Here is a 15,024-nt window from a genome sequence, read left to right on the forward strand (position 1 = left end):
GTCTGGTGCTTGCCCTTAATTGCACTCACCTGTCACACATTATATAAGGACTGCACTCACCTACAGCTCACTTTCACTCCTCCTTTCCCACATGGGTGTCAGCTGAGGTGAGTTTTTGTTTGGGTCTCCTCAGTTCACGTATTATTCTAATTTAATGAATGGCTTACATCAAATTTTGTTTCTTTTCAGAGTTAGCAGTCCATGTGTGTCCTTCAATACTGATTATTCAGTTAAATGAGAAACCTGTAAGTGATTGATGACTTCATTCTCATTCTGATCAGATGAGCCCATGATGGTAACAAGCTCCCGCTTCCTCTGAACCACCTCCTCCTTACAATAAACGACAAAATATTAACAAACAGAAGAAAAATTTAGGTGAGCATGTTTTTTTCCTTTCCAATATCAATGAACAGTCTTGGAATATCTGTATAGCTGGTCATCTGTTTGCAAACCTGTAGAAATTCAATTATATTGATTTTGCATACGTTCATAGCAGTTGCTTTAAGGTGCTTTAGTTTTATTAAGTGAACAATAGATGATCTTTGAGCAGCAAGTTCAGTGAGGGTCAGGATCTGCTCCATCTGGAGGTGAAGGTAAAGAAGAGGAAAAGAGCACAGACCTCACGAGAGAGAGAAGAGAAAAATTTAATGACAAATAGATGGCATAAAAACACTAGGGGAGTGACAAGAGGAGAGTCCTTCAGCAGCACAACTAAGGGGTGAATGCATTCTGAATACGAGAGCAGAAAAGGGGAAAAAAATCATCCGGATTCATTTTTTCCTAATGACACAGTTAACAGTCTGTACAGAGTTTTCATCGGATTGCAGTGCACCCCCGAGTCTGGTCATGCTTTCCATCTCATGCTCTTCCGCCCCCTGAATGGCTAATGTGTCATCTCTCCGGTCCAGACAGGAACTCTGCTTTCTGAATATCAAGTGAAGTTAAAGCCCAAACAAAGTGATTCCTTCACTAACATCTACAGGGTGGGCCATTTATATGGATACACCGTAATAACATGGGAATGGTTGGTGATATTAAAGTCCTGTTTGTGGCACATTAGTATATGTGAGGGGGCAAACTCCTCAAGATGGGTGGTGACCATGGTGGCCATTTAGAAGTCGGCCATCTTGGATACAACTTTTGTTTTTTCAATAGGAAGAGGGCCATGTGACACATCAAACTTATTGGTAATGTCACAAGAAAAACAATGGTGTGCTTGGTTTCAACGTAACTTTATTCTTTCATGAGTTATTTACAAGCTTCTGACCACTTATAAAATGTGTTCAATGTGCTGCCCATTGTGTTGGATTGTCAATGCAACCCTCTTCTCCCACTCTTCACACACTGATAGCAACACCGCAGGAGAAATGCCAGCACAGGCATCCAGTATCTGTAGTTTCAGGTGCCAAAGATAAAAGTCTAAGGGGGTCAGATCGGGGGAGCTTGGGGGCCATTCAACTGGCCCACGACCACCAATCCACTTTCCAGGAAACTGTTCATCTAGGAATGCTCGGACCTGGCACCCATAATGTGGTGGTGCACCATCTTGCTGGAAAAACTCAGGGAACGTGCCAGCTTCAGTGCATAAAGAGGGAAACACATCATCATGTAGCAATTTCAAATATCCAGTGGCCTTGAAGTTTCCATTGATGAAGAATGGACCCACTATTGTCGTACCCCATATACCACACCAAACCATCACTTTTGTTGGTCCAACAGTCTTGGAGGGATCCATCCAGTGTGGGTTAGTGTCAGACCAATAGTGGTGTTTTTGTTTGTTAACGTCACCATTCACATAAAAGTTTGCCTCATCACTGAACAAAATCTTCTGCGTGAACTGAGGGTCCTGTTCCAATTTTTGTTTTGCCCGTTCTGCAAATTCTGTGCGCCGATCTGGGTCATCCTCGTTGAGATGCTGCAGTAGCTGGAGTTTGTAAGGGTGCCATTTGTGAGTAGCTAATATCCGCCAAAGGGATGTTCGACTAATGCCACTCTCCAGTGACATGCGGCGAGTGCTACACTGTGGGCTCTTGCTGAATGAAGCTAGGACAGCCACTGATGTTTTTCTTCATTAGTGACAGTTTTCTTGCGTCCACATTTGGCAAATCCAACACTGAACCAGTTTCACGGAACTTAGCAAGCAGTTTGCTAACTGTAGTATGGGAGATGGGTGGTCTCGTAGGGTGTCTTGCATTGAAATCTGCTGCAATGACCCGGTTACTGCGTTCACCAGATATCAACACAATTTCGATCCGCTCCTCACGTGTTAACCTCTTCGACATGTCAATGGCTGTGAACAAAGAGAAACTTGTAAATAACTCATGAAAGAATAAAGTTACGTTGAAACCAAGCACACCATTGTTTTTCTTGTGACATTACCAATAAGTTTGATGTGTCACATGGCCCTCTTCCTATTGGGAAAAAAAACAAAAGTTGTATCCAAGATGGCCGACTTCTAAATGGTCACCATGGTCACCACCCATCTTGAGGAGTTTGCCCCCTCACATATACTCATGTGCCACAAACAGGACTTTAATATCACCAACCATTCCCATGTTATTACGGTGTATCCATATAAATGGCCCACCCTGTACACCCGCAGATAGAGCTTTGTTTACATGAACCTCTTAAAGCAGATAAATAGCTGCTTTTACACCATAAACAGAATAAATGTCTAGTAGTTCATCTTGTTTTGCTTGAACTTTTATTCCCACTGGGTGGGCAGACTCCCACTGCAGCTGCCGGACAGACTTTGTAAATATTAACAAATTCTGCACAAATAGGAAATGCCAAGTCAGGCAGATCACAAGCAGCAGCATGTGAAGGACAATGGTAGAAATAGTCTAGTTCAATTTAACATAAAGAAAATGTAAGAGTGTAAAGCAGCTTGAGTTCAGCCTTTATATAATGTAAAGCGGAGGTTGATGAGATGTTACTTAGCAGATTTTTTTTTTTAAGTCAAAGTTCATTTTCTTTCCATCGCTGAAATGCTAATCAAACAGTAATTAATGGATGGAATAGCTCATTTTACATTCCAGACCAAAGCAGCAGCGGCCCAACTAATCCCACCATGGTAATAGCACTTCTGTACTGCAGGCCTGAGCTTTTACAGACATCATGTGAGGGAGCGACACGTGAGGATGCAAATGTCAAATGCAGGGAAACTGGTCATTAAATTCTATTTGATGTCCAACACTGCAAACTTCCTCCAGGCATTCATTGTTGCTGCCCATCAAACTAAAATACGTTCAATTGTTTGGATCTCTTGATCGGATGAGTTACGGGTTTTTGGATCATACCACAGCATCTCAATTAAAAATCAGTCCTAACCTTAAGCCCCAAAATAAATAATTTCCCCCAGGGATCAATAAAGTATTCTGATTCTGATTCTGATTCTGATTCAAAAGGTTGATTCTGATATAAAATAAAATAAAATGCATTTTCAAAACCATTAAGAACCAGTTAGAAAAATGGTAAGGACAAAAAATATAATTAGACAATTAAAAAAAAAAAAATCATGTATAAAACAATCTGCATGTATAAACAATAAAATGATCTTATGGATCGCAGGGAGTCACGTATAACATTTAATATGCAAAATGGAAACAGATTTCCAGCTACTAGTCAGGAGTCCAGCAGAACCAGATGAAATCAGGTAATTGGTGCTTTGTTCAGTTTAACATGAGCTGCAGTAATCTAGTGTCAGTAATCTAATCTGTGTCTTAACAGAAAAGAATAACTGCATATTGTCTGCATAGTAATGTAAGAAATGCATACAAAGAATGTGTCCAGAAATTCATCCCCGAGGGTCACTGATGAGGCTATCCATTTATTAATATGATTTCTGAAATATTTGATAAATATGATGAAACGTCTTTTTAAAGAAGTGTCAGAGAAACCAATCCAACTCCAGTCTGTCAGAGTGAATGGTATGATCAATGATTTGACTGGAATATATATGAAAATGTGTTTTTGCCCTCAACCACTCCAAGTAACTGATGGGCCACAGCTTTTGAGGATTTTAAAAATTATTAGAAGTTTGGAAATGGGCCTGTAGTCAATGCTTTTTCTTTTAAGTTAACAGATGACAGTGGCTGTTTTTAAGTAATCTGGCATGCACCCAGATGATAGATAATAACTCCGCATCCCTGGTTGAAATGTATTTTTGATGCACCATTAGAAAATGTATACTTCAGGCAACTTGCATGCCTTTGGACTCTAAAGACACTGCAGCACCCGAAGGGAACTTCTGATATTAATTTTCTCACATTATTGAATGCATATAGAAAATTGTATCACACTGTGTGTAGGCTTTTCTTGCACAGAAAGACAAATACTTGGCATGTTGAATAAACCTACATAAATGATCATCAACACCAGACCCTGTCGATGGTGTTAAACAGGAACTGATGGTTGTGCCTATTATTGCTAATCAAGCTAGAGAAACGGGATATTCTTGCATCTTTTAAGTCAGTTGAACGAGGTTAATAACTACTTTGTGTGCTGGTAGCCCACATGGAGGTTTTTTCCATCTAGGTTCAGCTTTTCTGCTCTCTCATCTATGATGACAAATATGATCATTGATCCAAGGTAAAAGAACGACTGGAGCAAATTTGGATTTTAAGGAGGCCACATTATCAAGAGCTGCACAATTAGAAGAATTAGATTAAATGTAAGATCAGATGAAAGCAGATTTCAGAACTTTGAGAATTCAGAGCGGGATTTAGGAGGCTGCTGATAAACAATGGACCAAACTAATTCTTTAAAAATTGTTGGGTGGACAAAGTTCCACAAGGGGGCAGCAATCCCCAGCCAAATCTGCTTAATACAAAAAAATAAGGAAATAGTTTAGAGTAAAAGATTTATTGGACAAAGATCTGCAGTTAAGAAGGCCAATAACTGTTAAACTGTCAGGCTGTGATTTACAGGGCACAGGAATGAAATTATTAGGTCCGGAAGTAGAAATGTGATCATTTTGCCCTTATTACAGGGATTGGTAAAATTGGTATCTGAAGAATGAGGTTAGTGAGTTACTAATTAGAATAATGGGCAATGATTATGGCTGAGCATTATGGTTGTGGACACAGGAGGCCTGTAAAGGGAGCTAGTACAGAAAACCGAAGTACAGCTCACCACGTGAGCTGGAGAAAGGATAGAGGGATGTAGACAGACGGTATATTATTACTGTCTGTCTGAATTATTACTTATTATGCAAATCTTACATCTCAATGTCAGTGTACTCCATTTTTATATTGCATTAGCGTAACTGCAGCCACCTGGAGCAATTATCCAGTGTTTTTGGGAACACTGGGGGCAAATATTGATAATGTATACTTTATTTATTGATCCCCGTGGGGAAATTCCTCTCTGCATTTAACCCATTCACTCCTTGAAGCAGAAATAAGCACAGCTGGATAGAATTATTACTTAAATTTCATCTATGCAAGTCTTACATAGACATGGTCAAGAGGACCTACTGAAATTCAATCTAAGCATCAGAATGGGGCAGAAAGGTGACTACACGTGGCAGGCTGGTCTGAGTATTTCAGAACCTGCTGATATGCTTGGCATTTATCCAGTGAGTGGCAGCTCTCTGGGCAATGGCCAGACCACTTTGAGCCAATAGAAAGACAACAGTCTGAATGCACAACATGTAGAACCTTGAAGCAGAGGGGCTACAGCGGCAGAAGACCACGCCAGCAAAAAGAAAAGCTCAAAGGCAAGTTCACCGACACTGGACAAAAAATGTTGCCTGATCTGATGGGCCTCCATTTCTGCTGTGACTTTTGGATGGTAGGATCAGAACTGACCTGTTTGGATGGGGAACAGGAGATTAACATCGTGCATGTTCACCTGATGAATCTGTGTGTGTTTCAAAGAACGTTGCTGAGTCTATGTCAGGCACTAGCGTGGTATACCAACTAAAGTGGCCAGTTAATATAGGTCAAAGGATGCTGTGCAAACAGAAAACCAGTTTTCATGACTGTTGAAAACTTCTCTCTTACACAGTAACACCATATCCATAAAACATGGAACTCCCCCCTCTACATGTAGAGGATCACCACCACTGCACCCTGGATATTAGCACAGGGTGTATGAAAGGTGCTCCAATGCCTTTCTCCTGCTACAGTTCATGTGCACACACCTGCATGATGTTTAAAACCTGTCAGAACAGGTTTTCAATGAACTGTCTGATTTCCGATGCCTCTGCCTGAACTTCTCACTGGTAGCGAGGTCAAATGTTAAGCCCTTCAAAATATTTACCTCCCCATTCCTGATTTGACTTTTCAAAATAAAGCATGGGTTCCTATGGGACACTAAAAATAACTCGAGGCCAAACAGGAAAATTAATAGTCAGCAGGTCTGGGGTGCACCCCACCTTTAACTGTGTCAGCTGAAGTAATTCCACCCTGCCTGTTAGTGGAGGAAATCATGCCTGTTTTTTGTTTTGTTATTTAACACTTTGTAGACAGAAATGGAACCAAGCGCTATAAGGAACAGACCAGTTCGTAGTTACAGAGGACTATGAGTGCCAACATGAACAAATACATTGTTAATTAAATGTATCAATTAAAACTGGAAATATTTAATTAAATTGAATCATAATTATATATTTAATCAATTTCCCATTGTAATTTGACGCATTTTATTAAATATGTAATTATACGTTTATTTAATTCGTTTTGGCACTCGGGGCCCTCCAAAGTGGTGGACATTTAATGTCATTATTAATCCAAAAATTCTGACTTGCAAAAGTCCATCTAAAGGCCAACAAAGAGACCGTTCCCACTCACATTCACGTCTAGGGCCAATTTAGAATCACCAGTTAAGCTAACATTCGTGTCTTTGGGCTGTTGAAGGAAGCCAGAGCAGTGTGTGAGTATAGTTAACTAAAACTAAATCTGCTGCTGGTAATTTGACTCATTTTTCTGGTTTTGTACAAAACCTCGCCACATATTGGAAAAGCATTTCTTACAGAAAGAGCATGGAACTATGTGCCTTTACAGGCATGTGTGGTGTGATCAGCAGGAACATGAACTGCATAGAAAGTTACAGCAGCAAAAGAAGAGGACTGTCCCCACGTTTGAGCTTTGAATGGGAGAAATGGTGACTGCATCATATCTAAAGAGAGACTCGGTGAAAACAGACTCGATACAGAGATCAGTCATGTTTTACAATGTTTATAATTAATATTCTGTGTTTTTGTGCTTTTACCCCTTTTTTTTTTTTTTTTTTTTTTTTGCATTTACATTACATTATACAGATTTTAATGCTGTCACAGGTATGTGCCGGTTTTCCTTTGTTTAGATTTTTTTTTTTTTTTTTTTTTTTTTTTTAAAGAATAATACAGTAAATTAGAACTGCGTATTGTAAAACATCGAATTACAAACTGAAAGAGAAAGTGCCCTCAGGCTGACTCTTGTAACCGGTTTGATAAGGATGCTTGCTGTGAGTAATCCCGCCAATCACTGCAGCTCCCCATTTATTGCCCACTTTTAGTAGTTGGCCTTTAAAGTCACTGTGGATTTATCTATTTCTTTTTACCACGAAAACATATTACACCTCTATGGAGTTTTTTTTCATGCTTATATTCTGACTGAACATGTGGAACAAAGCGGTGTCTCGCTGGCACTTAAGTATTTTGACTCTAAATACTTTTAATTATCAGGCATTCAAATCCCCACTTTTATTTTGAAGGCGGTCTCAATCCGTGCGCCTTGACGCAGCAGCGTGGATCAAGTAGACTTTACTCTGACAGATAAGTCCGGAAAGTTGACCCCGTCACGAGGAGCGGCTTATGCATTGAGGTCAGACCGTATGGGGCAGTGAAGAGCCGGGAGATGACCTACCTGTGGGTTTCCGTAGCGGTGCTGGGGGTTTCGGTGCTCCTCAGCGAGCTGATCCGCTCCGCAGCGCGTGTGTTCCCGAGAGATTACCGGATTTACCTGCTGGAGGCGGCGTCCACATTCCAGCTCTGCTGCTGCACGCATGAACTCAAACTGCTGGGAGACTCGGCCCACCTGGAGCTCAGTTACGGCCTGGCTCTCACCTACACGGTGACTCTTGTCCACTTGGTAACTTTCCAGGACGCGACCTGTAACCCCACCGCGGCTCTAGAGAGTGTGTGCCGCGGGACCCGCAGCTTAAGAGCGGCCGGCGTCCTCATTATGCTCCAATTCGCAGCTGCCGTCGCCTCGCAGTCTTATGTCGCCTCCGTGTGGTCGCAGGGTCTCTCCGACATTCACCTGCAGCACCAGAGCACTGACTTCAGGTGCTTCGATCCCCTAGGCGGGACGCTGCTGGAGGCCGCGGTGGTGGAGCTGGCCTGCGCCTTCGTTTTCCAGGCTGCCTGCATGCACGTCCACAAACTGGACGAAAGACTCCAGGTGCACTTCATCGCTGCTGTTGTAACGGCAGCAGTTTATGCAGGTGTGTTAATGAGGGGCACTTCCTACTCTTCACAAGTCTAAACAAGTAAATGAAACCCCCTTTAAATAGAAAGGGTCACAGTTTGTGCCCCGTACACCGCACAGACCCGGAAAACTTTTTTTTTCTTTTTTTTTCTTTTTTTTTTTTTTAATGTTAAGAACAATCCTGCACATGAATACTGGCAATCACCCTGCCATGGTTTCTGTCAGAAACATTGTACTGTCCTGGGAACCACAACATAGACCCACAAGAAATCAAGATCTAAACGGCACAACTAAAATACTGATCACAATCCTACTAAATCCAGAATTTAAACCATCCTGTCAGCCTTTGTTCTTGCAAAAGTGCAATTATTAAATGCAGCAAGCATGCATATTTACCCTCCTCAGCATGTGGGTTAAAAGTGTAGATGGTTCCATGCCCATAAAGTAAATTAATTATTCTTCCATCTTTTGTTTTGTGCAGGTGGAGAGATTTCCGGAGCCGTTTTCAACCCAGTATTGGCCTTCTCAGTTCAGTTCCCCTGCAGCGGCCACACCTACCTGGAGTACTGTTTTGTGTACTGGCTGGGACCAGTTTTAGGTAAGCAGCAGACTGGAGTCCACTCTTTATGATCTCATGTCCACTTTTAGATGTGAGTGTGGTATTTGTTGTCTTTTCTAACTCTCGGCAAATAAGATAACTGACTAAGCGCTCAGGACCGACCTGCTCTACAAGCTACTCCATGGTTCGATTAGGATGACTGTCCTCTAAAGAAGCTTGGCCTGTCATTTAAATGCACGACTCATACCTGACATATGTCTGCTTGTTGTTACCAAAATAACTTCCTGTGTCTAACGTGTGTGTGCAGGCGTGGTGAGCTGCATCCTGCTGTTTGAGAAGATCATCCCTTTCCTGTTTGGTGGGAGTACCGTTGGGCTGGACGTTCCTGTCATCCAGAAAAAGAAGACCCAGTAGGTGCGAGGGGGAAAAGCCGTGCCTGTTTTATTCCTCATGTCTTAACGGATAACAGCAGCACAGCCAGCTTTTGTTTTTCTTTTGTTATTAATGCTGCACTGCAGGGTTGCCTCACCTTCAAAATGTCTGTGAACACATAAAAAAACAATACACACTGTAATGTGTGGGTACTGTCAGGGTAAAACGCACTTTTACTGTCACTGAACAGCAAATGTCAGCTAAGATGTCAAATACACTGTTAGAAAGCTGGCAGCTAATCAGAACACAAAAGTGGCTTCAGTTTCTCACTAAAAGATGACAAATGTGCTTCATACAGAGGCTCAAACCTGCTGTTAAAACACTATTTTAAATGTTAAAAATAACATATGCATTCTGTGGCTTAAGGTTGACCTAAAATCTTAATTCTTCTTTCTTCATGTGCAATTAAATGTTAGCTATAATACCACTGCAGCTACCAAAAAGCATAAATTTTCTAGTTGCCCTACATTTAACAGGAAAACAGCGCTGGATATGCACGGTTAGTGCCATTTTTATCAATAGTTATTTTCATGAATCTTAGTCTTAAGATTTAAGCACAAATATTTAAAGTATTGCCAAAAAATAACGTGAAAATTGTCATAAGCACAACAACGATGAATGTATGCACTATTAAGCTGAATGTATATTTGTGCTTATGTCATCGCACATGTGACGAAGCTGAAGAACAACAGAAGCGCACAGATTTTAAAAATACGGACAGAGCACAAGCAGCTAAGTGGTTAATATGCAAACAAGTAGGTGTGATGGTGCACCTACTAAAATGTATCTTTTTCTCTATGAAGTCTGGTAGATTCATGACTTTAATTATTTATGCTGCTCCCTTATTTCCCATGAGCGTCACCACAGCGGATGGATCCGGCTTGCACGACCCTTCCATTTATTTTGGTTTGGCACGCCATTAGGAGTACAATAGCCTGGGTCTGTTCTGGATTGCGGGAGCCACATTCCAAGCTTTTCTTAAGCTTGATATCACTGATATCAGGACATGTTTTCAGAGGTGTGAAGAAAGATCCCCGGTTCGAGACCAGAAGAAGACTCCAATCCATTTGAGGTTGTGCCTGGAAGGTTATTCTGTGTATGGATCAGCTGTGGCAATCTCTCGTTAATAAGAGAGCAGCAGAAAGAATTTAAGACACATGCAGCCACGTACAATCTCCAAATGCCATAAAACAACATTATAAAAGTGTTTAATTCACTCTTATTGCCAAACTGGGTGTTGTTGGAGAAAAGGACTGCAGATGTTTGGTTTTATTAACCATGTTTTCAAAGCCTTAAACCTTCAGATGTCTTGCTTTTCTACTTCATGTAGCATGTTAAAGAAAACTGGACCTCAGTTGTAGGACATGCTAATGGTGATGGTTGGTTTTGGGTGACTAAACCTTTGATCTCTTATTGGTTTAATCTCACGTTTGGCTCGTTAACGCGTCTGTCTGGTAGTTTACTGTATTTAAAGGTTCAGGTGCTAGAATTATACTGTATGTGGTGCTGGTGGGACTTTGGTGTTTTATTTTTGGGGCACAACACTGAATCTGAAGTTTCTGTGCGTAAAGACAATTGATCTTAAAAAACTTCTACAGTGCCAGTTTCTGATTGTAAAACTGGGATAATTATTTTAAATAAGAATGTGGTTAAAAACATTTGTCTGTGAACAAAATGTATAGTGGTTTTCTATAATGTTGTAATTTAAATGCAGTATTTTGATTAAAAATATGTCTGAAAAATGTTAAATGCTGTGTTTTTATTGGAAGGTGGCAGGGAAGTTTCCATGCAGACATTCGTGGGTCCTCGGATGAGGAATTGTAGTCATTTAGATCCAATTTGAGGATAAATACAAAGACTAGCCAAACAAAATCTGCCTAGAATGTGTGTAGTGTAGTTTATATATCATACATACAGTAAATGTGTCATTTGGGGTCTTTTCATCAGTGAAACACACAACCAAGTGACGGTTAATCTCCTCTCTCTGAGGTTTGGATTATCAGAAACAGAGATCCAATAAAATCCCCCCACCCCCCCAACCATGGCTCACATGGTGCTGGTTACACAACACGACCTTTGTGTCCTTTCCTCCGCCGCCTCCTCCTCTTCCTCAGGCGTCTCACACTCTCCAAACAAATGCCCAACACCAGCGTCTCCGTTTTTCCTCAGCGTGGATCATCGTCAGCGCAGAACAGATGACAAACATGTGACCTTCGGCCCCTCAGCCTGTTAAACTATCTTTCTACGTAGCACTCATAATTCTTATTCTCATGTATATATCTCATGTATATCTCATGCACATATCTTTCTTTCTACATAGCACTTTAATTCTTATTGTCTGCACTGAAGCACCGCAGCAATTTCCTAATGTTGTAAACCTCAACATCTGGCAATAAACCCATTCTGATTCTGATTCTGATTCTAAACGAATGCACGGCGTTCCTTTAGACCTGCTGCTTGGTTGACAGAGCGGCACGTGCTCGATGGTTTGTAAACAAGCTTCCTCCTACTGACGTGGTTACAGATTATCTCACAGTGTGCCGTTTTAGAAGAGTGGTGCTAAAGTTCACAGCCGCAACAAACTCCTCTGACCCTCACTCTCATGACACGAGAGATTATTTTATCTCAGCAGCGTTTACGATGGTGACGAGCAGCTTTATGTGGCTCTGAGCTTTAAGTGGACTTTCATGCTTTATTATGTAAGAGATACGAGGATCTGTGTGTCTGGCTGCTATTGATCCGGTGATCTTTTGGTCGGCAAGTGAATGCATAAACACAAACCAGACCACCAAATATTTGCAGCTGTGCAGTCTAATACTGGGGATCTTCAGAGAGCTCCCAAACTCTCTGATAAAGAACTTCTGAATTTTGGGAGAAGTTGTGAAGTATCTGTACGCTCATCTGTGCTGATTCAGAAGCCTTTCCTGTTTAAGAGAAAGTGACTTAAGCTGGAGATGGAATAATTAGTAATAATAATAACTATAATAATACATTTTATTTGAAGGCGCCTTTCAAAATCCCAAGGTCACCTCGCAAAAAAAGACAAAAGGAGCAATAGTCATAAAATACATAAAATAGTCAATAGTGTGACAGTCATGTGAAGGATCTGAACTGCTTTTATATTATGGGCCTATTAGAAGCGTCAACACAACAGATTTAACAAAGCTGCTTTTAAACCTTGGTCGTCTGCACTTTAGGACCAGAAACCTCCAGGTCGGGGCTTTTAATTTTCCCCAAAGTCAGCGGTAAAACCCACAGTGAGACAATTTATGTCACTGTGACCTACGTCTGTGGAAAAGGCATCCTGAAGAGCTGACCCTAACCCCTTTATATATTAATGTTTATTTAAGCTAAACAATAAAATGTCAGATGTAGCAAAAATGACAGAAATTAAAGCTCATATATGCAAATTTATATTTAATTACTTTTTTTAAATTTCCACAAGGTTCGATAAACACTCCAGGGTTAGACTGCTTTATTATACATTGTGCTTTATTGCAGTTATTTAATGTTTTCAGGGAGTCTCTTCTTCCTTAATTCAGTTTTTAATGTTTTTCTATGGTGGGCTCAGTATTTATTTATGTGTTTGTGAGGCAGGGAGGTCAAGGGCTTTTTGGTACATGTTCATGTCTTGTTGGCAGCTCAAACAACAAAGGGTGCAACTGCAACTCGTTTCTAGCCTGTTTTTATTTTCTTATGTATCATTTATGTATTTTAAGCGTTATAAGGGTCAGCTGTTTGTGCATGTTTTGCATTTGTAAAACGAGCACAGTCGACATCAGGCTTAAAACCCATTTTATTATGACAAATGTACAAGATCGGATTCATAAGAAATAACAGTAAAGTTAACCAAAAAAAATAAAATAAAATGTAGGGAGCGGACAAAACGTCACCAACCAGTCTACAAGGATCTATACACAGTGGACAGGGTGTCTTTCCTCCCAGATTCATCATGAGGTAAATAGGAAACTGTTAACACTTCAGTCATTGGCACCGACCTCCTCTTTCTCTTTATTAAGCTTTTATTTCTCTCCATCTCTATGCAGGTCTCGCTACGGGTTATTTCATAACCATGAGATACACATTTATACATTCTCCTTATCTCTGTGGAGAATATAAACAGGGTTACACACAGCACACAGACACTCCTTTGCTCCGTCTCGACCCACCAGGACACGCACCTCTGTTACGTCTGTAGAACCGGGTTTCTATATTCTGCCCAGCTAATCTAAAAGCTAAATATCGTGTATAGACGCCTATGCTGTGCAAGCAGCACGTATAGGTTTTTGTCTTGGAAGTCATTTTGGCCGTGGCCAGTATCAAAACGGTATGATAAATAGTGGTTTATCCTCTGAAGACCATGCTGAGACTAATTTACAAAATATTTTACAAACAGGCTTCACTCCCTCTCAGTCCTTGATTATTTTCCACGGCGACGTCCCGTTCTTCCCCCTCGAGCTTTAGCAAGTCAGCGCATGCTTACCCCGTATGCAGTTTCACTGCAAATTAACACGCCTACTTCACGAGTCCCTCAGCACAAATGCACCAGGTCAGGAGATCCTGAAAGCATGCCAGAGGGGTTTTTTTTGCGATTTTCTTACAAAAACTGTTGTGCCAATATTACTTCCCTACAAAAGAAAACTATAAGAAACTCATGCAATCCCAAAGAATTGCTCGATATATTTTTCCATGGTTAAAAAAATGCCTCTAAATATATTACAGCAAAAACTACAGATATACACACAGACTGGTTCCAGCAGAGGTCAGTGAAGTCATTGGTTTGCCTTTCCCCCCCCCTGTTCCCCTGCAACCCGACACATCGCTTTAAAACAGTTTGGTTTTCATGATCCTGATCTGATCCGAACCTGAGCTCAGGATTATGGAAACGGCTCATGTCAGAGGAAACAGGAAGATCCAGGGGAGTGGAATAAGAGAGAAAACAGGCTTTCAGAGCCGAGTGTTGTTTATAACGAAGGAGTATTACGTCTACATTAAAAAATATATATATTCAAAGGATGTTTTTAAAAAGTCAAACCAGGGAGTTATTTTGCTTCAACTAGGTGATCTTTTTCTGGATATTTTAACCCCATTCTTTAATGTAAACCCTAACACTCCTTCATCCATTTAAAGATACTAAAAATCTAAAGACCTGCAGGCATCTCCACCCACAAAGAAAATAAGACACTTTACATTATTTCCTCAAAGAGACAACAACAAATAAATGTTTAGATATACAAAAAAAAAAAAAATATAGATTTACTGAAACCATGAATCACATGAAAGCGATGAGAAGAGGCTAGTCTGGATCAGGAGGGAAGGAGAGTTTCACCTTTTGATTTGGTTTCTCCAAACAAACTATAACCTGAAAGTTCAACCTCTGATGCTGATGGCAGTGCGCGTGTAGTTAAAATAATTATATATGTATACAATATACAAAAGCTACTCTAACATTCAACGACAAAAAATTAGGTTCAAGGGGGGGACGAACGAAGGTTGGTCACATATATACATTCACACCTTCATACGATGAAAAGGAGGGGGGTATATTTGACTGATTAACATTGACAAAAAAAAAGGGGGGGGGGGGGCGTGGTTTAATAACAAAATACACACCGGATA

General features: G+C 40.7%; 1 protein-coding gene across 2 annotated transcripts; it reads left to right on the forward strand.

Moving 5' to 3' along the window:
- Positions 1-51: 51 nt before the first annotated feature.
- LOC113030645 (aquaporin-11-like) lies at positions 52-11,147 on the forward strand. Of its 2 annotated transcripts, none has more exons than XR_003273617.1 (3): positions 52-107; positions 190-375; positions 8,896-8,955. XR_003273617.1 is itself a non-coding variant. In XM_026182279.1 (3 exons), exons 1-3 carry the CDS (start codon positions 7,842-7,844, stop codon positions 9,385-9,387), a joined length of 813 nt encoding a protein of 270 aa, XP_026038064.1. In that variant the 5' UTR covers positions 7,390-7,841; the 3' UTR covers positions 9,388-11,147. The 2 variants fall into 2 exon arrangements, 1 of the variants encoding a protein (XP_026038064.1); XM_026182279.1 differs by lacking the exons at positions 52-107; positions 190-375 and adding exons at positions 7,390-8,430; positions 9,281-11,147 and having other exon boundaries at positions 8,896-9,012.
- Positions 11,148-15,024: the final 3,877 nt, after the last annotated feature.

This window comes from Astatotilapia calliptera, chromosome 10, assembly GCF_900246225.1.
Source record: "Astatotilapia calliptera chromosome 10, fAstCal1.2, whole genome shotgun sequence".
Taxonomy (NCBI): domain Eukaryota; kingdom Metazoa; phylum Chordata; class Actinopteri; order Cichliformes; family Cichlidae; genus Astatotilapia; species Astatotilapia calliptera.